The 12,150-nt window shown below is 28.4% G+C and overlaps 1 protein-coding gene across 1 annotated transcript; it reads left to right on the top strand.

Annotated features, from left to right (window-relative positions):
• The first annotated feature begins 9,017 nt into the window (after nucleotides 1–9,017).
• On the top strand, nucleotides 9,018–10,318 carry LOC149058585 (uncharacterized). The gene is made up of 3 exons (XM_089221385.1): nucleotides 9,018–9,481; nucleotides 9,617–9,691; nucleotides 9,774–10,318. The coding sequence occupies exons 1-3, from the start codon at nucleotides 9,355–9,357 to the stop codon at nucleotides 9,989–9,991; spliced, it is 420 nt and encodes a 139-aa protein (XP_089077511.1). The 5' UTR covers nucleotides 9,018–9,354; the 3' UTR covers nucleotides 9,992–10,318.
• The last annotated feature ends 1,832 nt before the right edge of the window (nucleotides 10,319–12,150 follow it).

Here is a 12,150-nt window from a genome sequence, read left to right as displayed (position 1 = left end):
TCTTTTATCAGTATTTCGCTATTAATGTTTGTTGTAAAAATGAACTTACTACAGTTTAACCAACGGAAACATTGATACATATAGATAATTGCAAGTGTAGGTGCTATATTATAATATGTAATAAAATCAATTTAAAAAACTCTATTTCATTATATTTCTAGCTGGTATAAATAATAATATATTCTCGCGTTTCGTTGCAAAAATGTTGTCATCTATTATAGTAATATAAGCCGTAAGGTGTACCTACCTACTACCTATTAATTATTTTATATTTTCTTTAAATAAATGATTGAGTGTTCTATCCATAGCCTGTAGGCTATTACGCACCTATAAATGTATGAAATATATATTTAAACGTAATATGTGTAGACTGTAGAGTATAGATAATAAGCATGCCTCAATCGAGTTTTTTAAGTTTTTATCATCGAAATTACACATTTTTTAAGGAATTTAGTTTTTCGATTTGTTCATACTCACAATAACAAAAACTCGAGTACCGGCCTAGTAGAGATATTGAATATTACATTTATTGTAAGTAAGTAACAAAAAATTATCATATCGATCTGTTTCAGATCAGTGGTTGTGTAGTTTTATTTTTCATTTGCCTATTAATTTCTGATGCAACTGCAGGTAATGATGGTATAAGGATAGGTAACTAAAATTAAATTTAAATTATTTGATCACCTATATTATTTTCACATGTTACACGCGGTCTTATACGGACAAGAAAAATTATAAGCGACGCAGATATAATGATGTTAATGTATGAAAAGGTACACATATAACATTTATAATTTGTATTAATATGATAGGCATTATTCTAGTTAGAAAAAAAAAACTTTAAAACTATTTAAGTAGGTATGTCATTAATGATTATTCGAATGATTAAACATGTATATAGCCTTAACCCATATAAACTGTTATAAAGATAATATGCATATAATATGAGACACGTTTATGATAAAATTAATTATTTAGAGTTGTAATTTTTATATTTTTGGTTAATTGTTTGTTTATACTTGTTTATAGGTTAAAAACTACATTTATGTAACCTATCATAATATATTATAATATAGAGAGCAATTATATATATATATGTCGAATCCATTTTACGTTCCGGCCCGTTTCGCGAAATGGATAGAAATTTCACCCAGTTCACGAAACGGAACTTAATTTTTTACAGATCGCGTAATTACACAATTTGGATAACTTTTCACGAAATGGACACGGATTTTAGTAATACGGAACTTGTTCCGTAATCTGTACATACAAATGGCGAAACAAATAATACGTGAATGATTTTTATTATTATACCACAGGTTATTACAACAATATTTGGTTCTATTAATAAAAATCATTCTCGTATTATTTGTTTCGTCATTTGTATATAGGTACAGATTACGGAACAAGTTCCGTATTACTAAAAATCCGTGTCCATTTCGTGAAAAGTTATCCAAATTGTGTAATTACGCGATCTGTAAAAAATTAAGTTCCGTTTCGTGAACTGGATGAAATTTCTATCCATTTCACGAAAGGGGTTTTGCAATTTTAATTTAATTTTAGTTGTAAAGAAAATGATATATTTATTAATTTATTATTATTTGTAGTTTGTACTAATACATTCTACAGGTGTACAATATATTTAGGTACTAAAAAAAAATCCAAAATATAGCTTTAATAACAAACTTATGGGTTATTTTATTAAAAATGATATAGCTAGGTACCTTTTATAATGACACTTTAATAATATTTTAACATAATTGTACTTTTTACAGAATTTTCAACATTTTTTTCTAGTTTTAAATATATTATGAACGGTTGTATTGTGAATTAATTTATACTGTGAATAGTGAACGGGAAAAAAATTTTTAAAAATAATAATACTTAATGATTAGTTGAACCGGAAACATGGCATTAATCATAATGCATTAACAATAATTTTTATACAAAATTAAGTATGGTATAAATTTATGAATTTTAGCCCCTAATTAAATAAACGTTATTGCTACTATTGCTTACGGCTGTATCTGACTAAATAGCTATAATGCTATATATTATTAACAATAATTCGAAAACAAGGGTAATATATGTAATCGCTTTGATGTACCTACGGTGGATTTCAAGTGTACTGTGTCATTGAATACCTAACTATATATAGTGATAATCACTGTAATGAATAATATGTTAAATTTGAATTCAATGTTATACCTTAGTTTACCCACGAAAAACATTTCTGCGAGACGATCTGTTACATTATATGACTAAATTAATTTTATGATATTGACACATTTATATTCGTGTTAAATCAATTAATTTTACTATTATAAAATATATACTGTTGATTGAATTTATTGTTGTTGAAAACATTGAATTTGAAAATATCATTGTGTGTATAAAATATTGTAATTCCAACTAATAATATTTTTAAATTACTACGAATTAACTAAAATCGATATTCTCCGTTTAGTATTTATAGGTACCAAATTTTGTCCAAATGTTACTTAAAATTTTTATACCGAAAATCGGTTATGTATGAATATCTTATAAGAAACCTAGTATTACATTTCGAGGTGTTAGGTAGACCTAAATGGTGATAATTAATATATATGGAAAAAAATATATATAATCACATTATACTATAGCATTGTAAAATCATTACAATATTCATAGCCCCAATCAGAATCTATGATACAATATTAAACAGATTTGTTGATCAAATACGCTGCAATGTCTACGTTAAATAAATATGTAATGAATAATAAATCTATATTAACTATTTTTATCATATGTATAACGAAAATGTATTATATAATAGTATTTTCATATCATTAATAATTATTATGTTGATATACCTAATATTCAACTATAAGTCTGTAACCCTAACATGTGAATACCTACGTGATTTAATAGTTTGAATTTATTATTTTGTATATATACTGTTAAATTTTGAATGAGCCAATTCTCTGTATACCTGCATTTTAGCGATACAATAGGTTCATATTATTATGCAAAATGTATTTCTCATGTCTTTCTCAAACACAACATTCATTATTTAATGCGTGCACAGCACGAATCATATTGTAAATTACGGTGCACATAAAATTGAAATTGAAAGCAAAAACCGTATTATTCGAGAGATTTTCTACATGGATATTTGTATTTAATAAACAAAAAAAAACTAATAAAATTTTAATCGATTCGAAGTAGCAATATATACACACGCTGATGTAAATAAATAACTCTAACTTGAATGCAAGTATAATATTGTATTATAGTATGTACGCAAAGGTAATTTAAATTAAATTATAAAGATTTATTATGGATATATTATTTACTGTACAAAAGTCGCTATAGTATTTGAACGCGCACCTTTATTATTAATATTAGTATAATTTTTTTTTAATCTCTGAACACACTCATAATAATTTGTATATTATATAAGTATAATAGTAATTTAATTAAAGTAATTAAAGTATAAAACTTTAAAACTAATAATTTAGATTGGGATATGTACAATATATTTCGTTTTATTAAATAAGTATATAATATATGTTTGTATCGATTTTATATTTGTGTTTACGCATATTAATATATAGTGACCTAAGTGGCTAAAGTACTTTATATGCAAACCTACAATTTTTTTTTTGCGTTGAATCTCTTAAATAATGTAATATAATATAGTTATATTCGAATAAATATACTTTAAACATCTATACTAGGTAACATTTTATATTTGATAAATTTCTATTGTAGGGCAGCAGATCTGTTGATGATTTGAAGTCGTCAAATAAGAATTCGAAAAAATAGTAAACACCTCGATTATGAAACAAGGTTCATTATAATATATAAGTTCAGATTATTTAAACTGAAACAGTTTTCAATGCATTATGCCCATATGCAAGATGCATATAAACGATCGTTAATGTTTGTCAATGGTAAAAATGGCATTTTCTGCATGTAAAAAATTGTGAATATAATATAAAGAGGAATATATAGTTGACGGTAGTTTTGTCTGGTGATAACAATAATACTATATACTAATATTAATAATAATAACAACAACAACAACAACAACAATAATAAAGTTTTCGGGCACTTTTTGTCAAGTGCCCCTTCTTCGCCCCTCCACATAAGAAGAGGACTTTTCATGTGCGCCATATATAATATAGTGGCTCGCTCGTGGCTACGTCGCGGTCGTCGTCGTCGTCGTCGTCGTTACCGCCACTGCCACCGCCGCCGTTGCTGCACGAGTGTTGGGAATACTCACTCTTGTTTGTTTAGGGTCTATGGCCCCATCCATCAGCCGAACGTAGGCGCGGCCCTGCCTGTTATGTTTACATTCTGTTTAATATTTGTTTTATAAACAAACATTTTTATTTACTTTTCCAGCGACAAATAATTGCTGGTACTGGTCGGCGGCGGCCACGGTTTTTATAGGTGGTTCTCTAGCTCCATCTCTGTTTCTCCTTGTCTACCTCTCTGTCTCTTTCACATACACACACACCCGCCCACCCTTATTCCCGATCCTCCACACGCCCGCCACCGCCTCTCCTCTTCCACCCGCTAGCGACCCTCCCTCGTCCACACATCCTAGAGCACAAGCGGAAAGCGTATAATATCATATATACTCGTATATGTATATAATTCTTCTACGTGGCAAGCTAAACATTTACACGTATATACGAACACACACGTACACACGTCGAAAACACCCGGTCCTTTGGCCTAAACCAAGCATATGCAGGGCAACGACCCCGCGAGAAGTATTTAGATTGAGAGATCATAAAATTTCACAAATAGCCTGCCAAACATTGTAGAATAATGATATGAAGGATAGCTGCGCAGATAGGTATACTCAAATATAATTATTAAAAATAAGTGACACTGTGATAGAAAGATATACCTACATAATATATTATAAATCTTTTTTTTACGGATGGGATGTGTGGCGATTTGTCCTCAAAATGTGAACCAGCGTAGTTGTACCTAATTTAGATATATATTGTTATAATTTGGATATTAGTGTAGTTGTGATTTTGAGGAGGTGTGGAAGTGGAACATTAGAATATACGTGCTATCTAAGATAAGACAAGATAATATTATGTATTTATCGGCCAAAAAATAAGAACATTCACAAGAATAAATGTAAAAATCTTTCAAAATAATTTGACGGATAAAATTTCTGTCTGCTAACAATTTTTGTTCACTTGATCTATTTATTTATTTTTGATTATTCTAGAGTCGCAACCTTGTGTCCCATCATCACCGCTTTGAAGTTTAAACATGTTTTTTCATGATATCATGTCCGTGGATATAGGTTGGTTTCTATCTCTTAATTCTGAGTTCTGAGAGTTTGAGTTTTTCCAAGACTCGGTCACTCTACCGTTGTGTGGTCCTCCCCTTGTTCTTTTTTTATTTGGTTACCATTTCCAAATACGTATTAATTGACAGACGACAGACCACCCATCAGACATGCCCAGTCCAGTTTATCCTTATGATGATTAGACTAGCAAATTGCATTCTTTGTGATGCCCATGTATTACATGTATTAATGCACTAAACAAGTCCAAAGCAAATAGATACCTATCTAATGTAGTGTAATTTTCGTTTATTTCAATAATGAAATCAGTTCATGAAAGTACCTATTTCCAGCCGTTTTTCTCTGGTTAATCATCTCCTGGTAACTTGTTGGTTAATGTGCTATATCACAACTTTTTGTATTTGCATTCTACGAGATAAACCAAATACAATACCTATTTGGTATTTTTCTGGTTAACCTCTCAAAGTTGTATTTGGTTACAATACTCACCAGTCTCTTCCCCTTTAATATATTTTTATGTATATGATTGTATATATCTAAATAGTACATCTGATATCTTTATTGTAAATAAGTATAGGTACTTATATACTCGGCTTCTCCCTTTTTCTTCTTAAATAATGTAATATTGAGGTTCTCACTTTCTAAAAATAGGTCTATGGGCACCAATAACAACTGACCCACCAGGTACCCGTCAATATAGTATCAATAGTAATTATTTTCAAGAGTTACTCGTTTCCGCCAAAAGTAAACCTCTCCTTTTTCCACCGATTAACTTTTCCGCCATAAAACATATGATAATATATTCTTGGTGTGTAATTATTACCACAGTATATAACTATAGATTTTGAAACATTTATATTAAATGCCATACATGAAATTTTGCCACAAGCCCAAATCATCGGTTGTAGGTTTTACCTCAATACACTGCTTACCAAGACCATATTTCATAAATTGGGAAATATTTGCATAATAAATTTGGTTTGGTTTTCATAAATCTAAGAGAAGTTTTTGAATGTTTTATCGAAAACTTTATGGCCAATTGCCCCATAGATGATAGACTACTACATATTCAGGCTACTTGGTTGACGATTATATGGCTGAAAATTGCAATTATCCTCCAATACTTTGGGTGTCTAAAAGTTCGAGTTAAAGTACAAGTTAAGTTTTATCATATGATGGAAGAAGGAAAGGTATGCTTTTGGCGGAAACCAGCCAAGCCCTTATTTTCACATTTGTAAATTAATAGGTAATATTAATAATATTAATCTATTATAGAAAGGAGGTATTTGACTGCAGTCTACAATCAGTTAGATATAACTTTACACTTATGCGTTGGTTATGTAGTTATACGTTCTCTGAAAGTTTACATGTAACTTTTACTACTGAAATAATTTTAAGTATTTTGTACGAACGGAGAACGAATCACTGTCGAATCTGATCTCTATATATATCTATTATCTATTTATGACGATATTTTTATCATTAGTTAAATAAAACTACAATAAGTTTTAGTGAATTTAATTTTGATTTTTATGTCATATTATGTGACGTATAAAATAATAATTATATTTAAAACTGATATTTTCTATCATATATGGTAGATTTTATGGTTTTTAAAAATGACAGTAAATATTTTTTTATTTTATATTTTATGAAAGGAAGGTCAGTTTAAATTTTAGATGAGTAGGGTGTAGAATGTTTTGGGGATCTCCAGTTTTACCCCACTTAACTAAACTTTAAATACTCATAAATTATTTTATCCAATATGAATACGTGTTAAAACTTTTGGAATATGAAATTTAGAACACCGGTTACTAAACAAAAAGTAACATTGTAATTAATTAACTATATTCTGCGCACTGTGTAGATAATTTGAAATAGTATAAACTATAAATAGAATTTTGGAAATTTAAAACGGCTCCTTTGATTCAAATCTTTTTTTATTCTATGAACATAACCGCACTGGTCATGATAAACTGACGAAAAGTGCGTTTTCTTTTTGGTCTGTTATTAGTTTATTACACTTTTCACTGAATATCAAACGATATCATGGTTCCTATGAATACGCGATATCTTCAAACAGTTTAAACTCAAATATACATGTATGTTATCACCGAAAAAAATAAAACCAGAATTTATTTCCGTTATCTTTATGCTGTATTTACTCGTTTTTTGAAATCGGTTATTACTTATTATTCACACGTAGTGGTGTTTAATGTAAGCCGATGTGTGGTACGGTTTACCTACGATTTTTCGATAAACACTGATTTAAAAAAAAAAAAAATAATAATACTGTTTTTAAAAACACTAGTAGACAAATATAATATATAAAGTGGTATTACTTCACATGCCATGGTTAAAAAGTATACAACTTTTAATAATTCGTATAGAAATAATTACCACGAACAATCAATAATTCAATTGGTACCTATATTATTGGTATGTACAGTGTCTGACGTTACCTTCTAGTTAGATAAATCATAACTATTGTGTATATTAAACGTTTAATTTAATTTAAATGACGCGTAATAGTAGAGAGACTACTTAATTTATGTGTTCCAAAAATAATAATCTTAAATAAAATAATGAAACCATATCAACACAGTTATATCAGTATAACATGACGATCATGTCATATTGTCATATCATAATATATTAATATATTAGGACATAGTTAATTTAGTGCTAATAATGGTCGATGATTTGGCAGGAACTAGGGGCCCCATTGATCGCGGGGCCCCGGGCATGTGCCCAATGGGAAAGAGGTGTCTGAATTCATCCAAGTTATCTACTAAATAATGAGCACGATTTTTTCAAATGAGAATCATACTTTTTTCTGAAAATGTTAATATATAATAATAATAACAATTTTTACGTGTAATTTTTATGGTATATATTATGTTATTATAATATTATAATGAAGTAGTTATATTTAGATACAAGCTACTTATAAAATATTATGTATACTATTTTATACACTCCTTTTTAATTAAAATATTTGCAGCTTCCTTATGACTTTATTAGACAACATTTTACATAAAATTCAAACTTCAAATTTAGCAATAATTGTTTAAACTATAGTATTGACTTAAACAATTTTGTTTTTGCATTTTTGCGTAGTGAAATCTCGCATAGTTAGGTACATGATAAACAGTGTACACTAGGGCTGGCGGTATTTTCGGTATACCGGTAATTACCGGTATTTAAAAAATCTCGGTATCCGGTATTTTCGGCATTTCAGAATACCGGTATATCGTGCTTTGGTAATTACCGTTGTTACCGAAAATACCGTGCCACGGTAATACCGAAAATACCGAGGTGCGGTAATTACTAAAAATACCGAAGTGCGGTAATTAACAAAAATACCGTACCTAGCCACTTAGCTCTTATAGGACCTAGGTAATTACCGAAAATACAATACCTACATTTATTTTTCATTATTTTTATGTAATCTGATAATTGAAGGGGTCAATGGATAAAGGTGTTAACTGACATTTTTTCAAAAATGCATTTTATTGCATGAATAAAGGTGTTATAATGTTATAAACATTATATCAAAATTTGATATGGTTTTATTTAGTAGTTACCAAAATAAAAAATTGATAAGAGTGTTATAAGAAGAATTAATCATTAGTTGTAGTGGATAAAAGTAGTAGTGTATGTTAACCCCTTAGAACAATGTGTTATTGGATATTACCGCCTTTATCCATGCTGTTATTGAATTAAATTTCGGTGTTATTTTGTATATGTATTTTTAGACATTATCTGCAAATATTATAACAACTTTTCTTCGTGGATTGTTTTTACTTTAATTATTGTTATTGGTTAATTTTATTATTATCAAATAATAATGTTATTAACAATTTTTGTTTGTTTGATATTGATTATCGCGATCGGTTCGTACGTCGCGTTCGTTTTGATTTATTTTATATTTTTACATTAAAACTGTGGTTTTTGTGTTGTATTTGGTTTGGATTAATTTATCCAATAAAATAGTTATCTTATTGTGTTATGTTTTATTTACTCTACACATTATGAGTTCTCGAGCTAAATTCCTAGTGGATAAAGCACGTGAAATCCAAAATATTACTCCATTAAGCCGAACTAGACCTAAGAACCAAATTAAAAATAATTTGGAAGAAAACCTTTTCAGTGATTCAGGTAAAACATATTTTGTTGTTATACTATTAATTATTATTTATTGATAAATTTACACATATTAACACTAGGTATTGATAAAAATAATTTAATGTTACAAAGAAAATAATTAATAACTTCTAAAATTGTATTTTAAAGATTCTTTTCAAGAATATTCGAGTGATGATGATTACAACCCCAGTTCTGTACAAGCAATATCAGAAACTTCTTCGGGTACAATATATTTTTAATAATTAGTATGTTCTTACTACTACTCATTTTATCATATTTCATGCATTTTTAAATCTTATCATAGGGTATAATGGGTATATTGAAAGTGCCAATATTATATTAGATAGTCCAAAAGAGAATGTAAATGATAATAATTGTTTATCTACTTATGAGTCACTAGCCTCATCAAGGAAATTGTTGTTTAATGGATCAGATTTGAATACATTTAGTAAGTATATAAAAGAAAAAAAGCAACTATTGAAAGGAAAACAGGCAAACAGTATACAACACAAAAAGGAGTGATTGTTCCAGCAAAGTGTGCTAATGAAGGTCAGCTGTGTATGTCAAAATGTCGCTTAAAGTGTACCACTACAGTAAATTTGGAAAGAAGAAAGCTTCTATTTGAATCTATGAACAATATTTTCTATCATAAGCTTAATTTTATTATATTCTGTTTTTCTAAGTACAAGTATTATTCATAGTAATATTATAAATATTGATTTGGTTAATATTTGATAAAAGTTAATTAATTTTTTTTTTTCATTGGTGTTTCAAGTTCTAAACATAAAAGTTATATTATATTGTTTTTTGATTAATAATGTATTTTATTAAAAATAAATTATAAAAACATTTTCTCCTTATAACTCATTTATTCACAGTACCTATTACATATTTATACCATTATTTTATGGATAAAGGTGTTAAATAAGGTTTTTTAGTTACATGGTGGAAGTACAATATCCAAGTTATAGTATGTTACAGAGGACCCCTAGACCCAAATTAATACTCTTATAAGTAATTTCATATATTGAATATCAAAAAAGTTCCATGGCTTACAAATATTTAGTTACAAAAGTTGTGTTTGTGAACAATTTCAAAAATGTTAGTTAACACCTTTATCCATTGACCCCTTCAATTATAATGGCATAATGCCATAATACCTATTGTATTATTTTAATGAAAAAATCATAGACAGCTAGATAGCCGACTATAATTTGTTATTGAAGCCGTGTCCCCCTCCCGTCCGCTCCGGACCTAACCTATAAACTAATGGACATCGTTTAGAGACAGACGAGATTATTGAGAGAGAAAAGAAACAAAGTAGTCCGCACCTCGGTATTTTCGGTAATTACCGAAAATACCGTATAACCGGTAATACCTTAGTTACCGGTAGTAAACAAATACCGGATACCGGTATCAGAATTTCGAATACCGCCAGCCCTAGTGTACACTATTACACTGGTAATATTACGTTTTGGCAATTTTTTTTTCATGTTATCAACTTGTACAAGTTTTATATGGGACTAATAATGGACTACTATACTTTTAATTACCTTAAATATATTATACTAGCGTTTTAATAACGACTGGTCAATACATCAACTTTTTGAATAAAACAACTAAAAATATTTACGCATCTATCTTCGTCAATTAAATATTTATTTTATCTAATAGTAATACTTACTATAATTTAGAATTGAAAAAATTGCATACTTATATTATGTCTTTAATCACGTTAATAATTGAATAATCACTATCTGTTGACAATTTCCTCATTCCATTTTATGTCCATTAATCATTACACATAGATAATTTACTATTTCAGACTGCTTCAGTAGACATAAGAAACATTTTAACTTATTAACTTTGATAAACCAACTGCGGTTTCATATAATACCATTATTATTGTACATCTGTTTAGCAATTACCTATAAAATATGTATTCATTGAATCAAAAATTGTTTACTATTGTAATATGATAGGTTGTAGCCTTGTATATCGTATATATTATTCAATAACAAGTATACAACTGGAAAAAAAAAATTAAAAATTCTTTTGCATAATTTTTATGTAGCAATGTAGAATCATTTTAGATTGCAAATTAAACACAATTAATTGTGTCCAAAAGGTTATCTTTCAAATTTCTTTGTAGTTTTCAAAAAAATATCGATAAATAACAAATACAAGTACTGTAAAGCAATACATAATTATTATTGTCAAGATAATTTTTGTTTGAGCCGGATGATACCAATGCGTTCAAATTAAAAATAATATTACACGTTGTAATAAACTAATAACGCAATATCGAGGTGTTTGTAAATTAATGTTTTTTACTTTTAGGTGTAATTCAGCTTTCTATTTTATTGAATTCCTAATAAATATCGTCATACGAACATTTTTCTTTTAATCATTACAAATGGTAGCCGCTGACTATCCGGTAAGACATTGGTATATTACATAAACACGCGGCCGCTGTAGGTACATAATACATACACCTAAATATTCTGATATCTAAATATTAGGTATATAATTCCAACGTGCGAATAAAATGATTTAATTTGGTTTTTCCATACCAAATTTGTTTCTGTTTTAAATAAATTATACGGTAGAGTGGAGGACGGGGAGATGTGTATTTATTATTTTGTTTTAACATTAACGCCACGATGATCACAGTTGATGTG

The sequence above is a fragment of the Diuraphis noxia genome, unplaced genomic scaffold (genome assembly GCF_037042655.1).
Source record: "Diuraphis noxia isolate RWA-SAM2 unplaced genomic scaffold, SU_Dnox_SAM2 contig0002, whole genome shotgun sequence".
Classification (NCBI taxonomy): Eukaryota; Metazoa; Arthropoda; class Insecta; order Hemiptera; family Aphididae; genus Diuraphis; species Diuraphis noxia.
The sequence above is the reverse complement of the archived record's forward strand: the minus strand, read 5'-3'. Positions and strand labels throughout refer to the sequence as shown.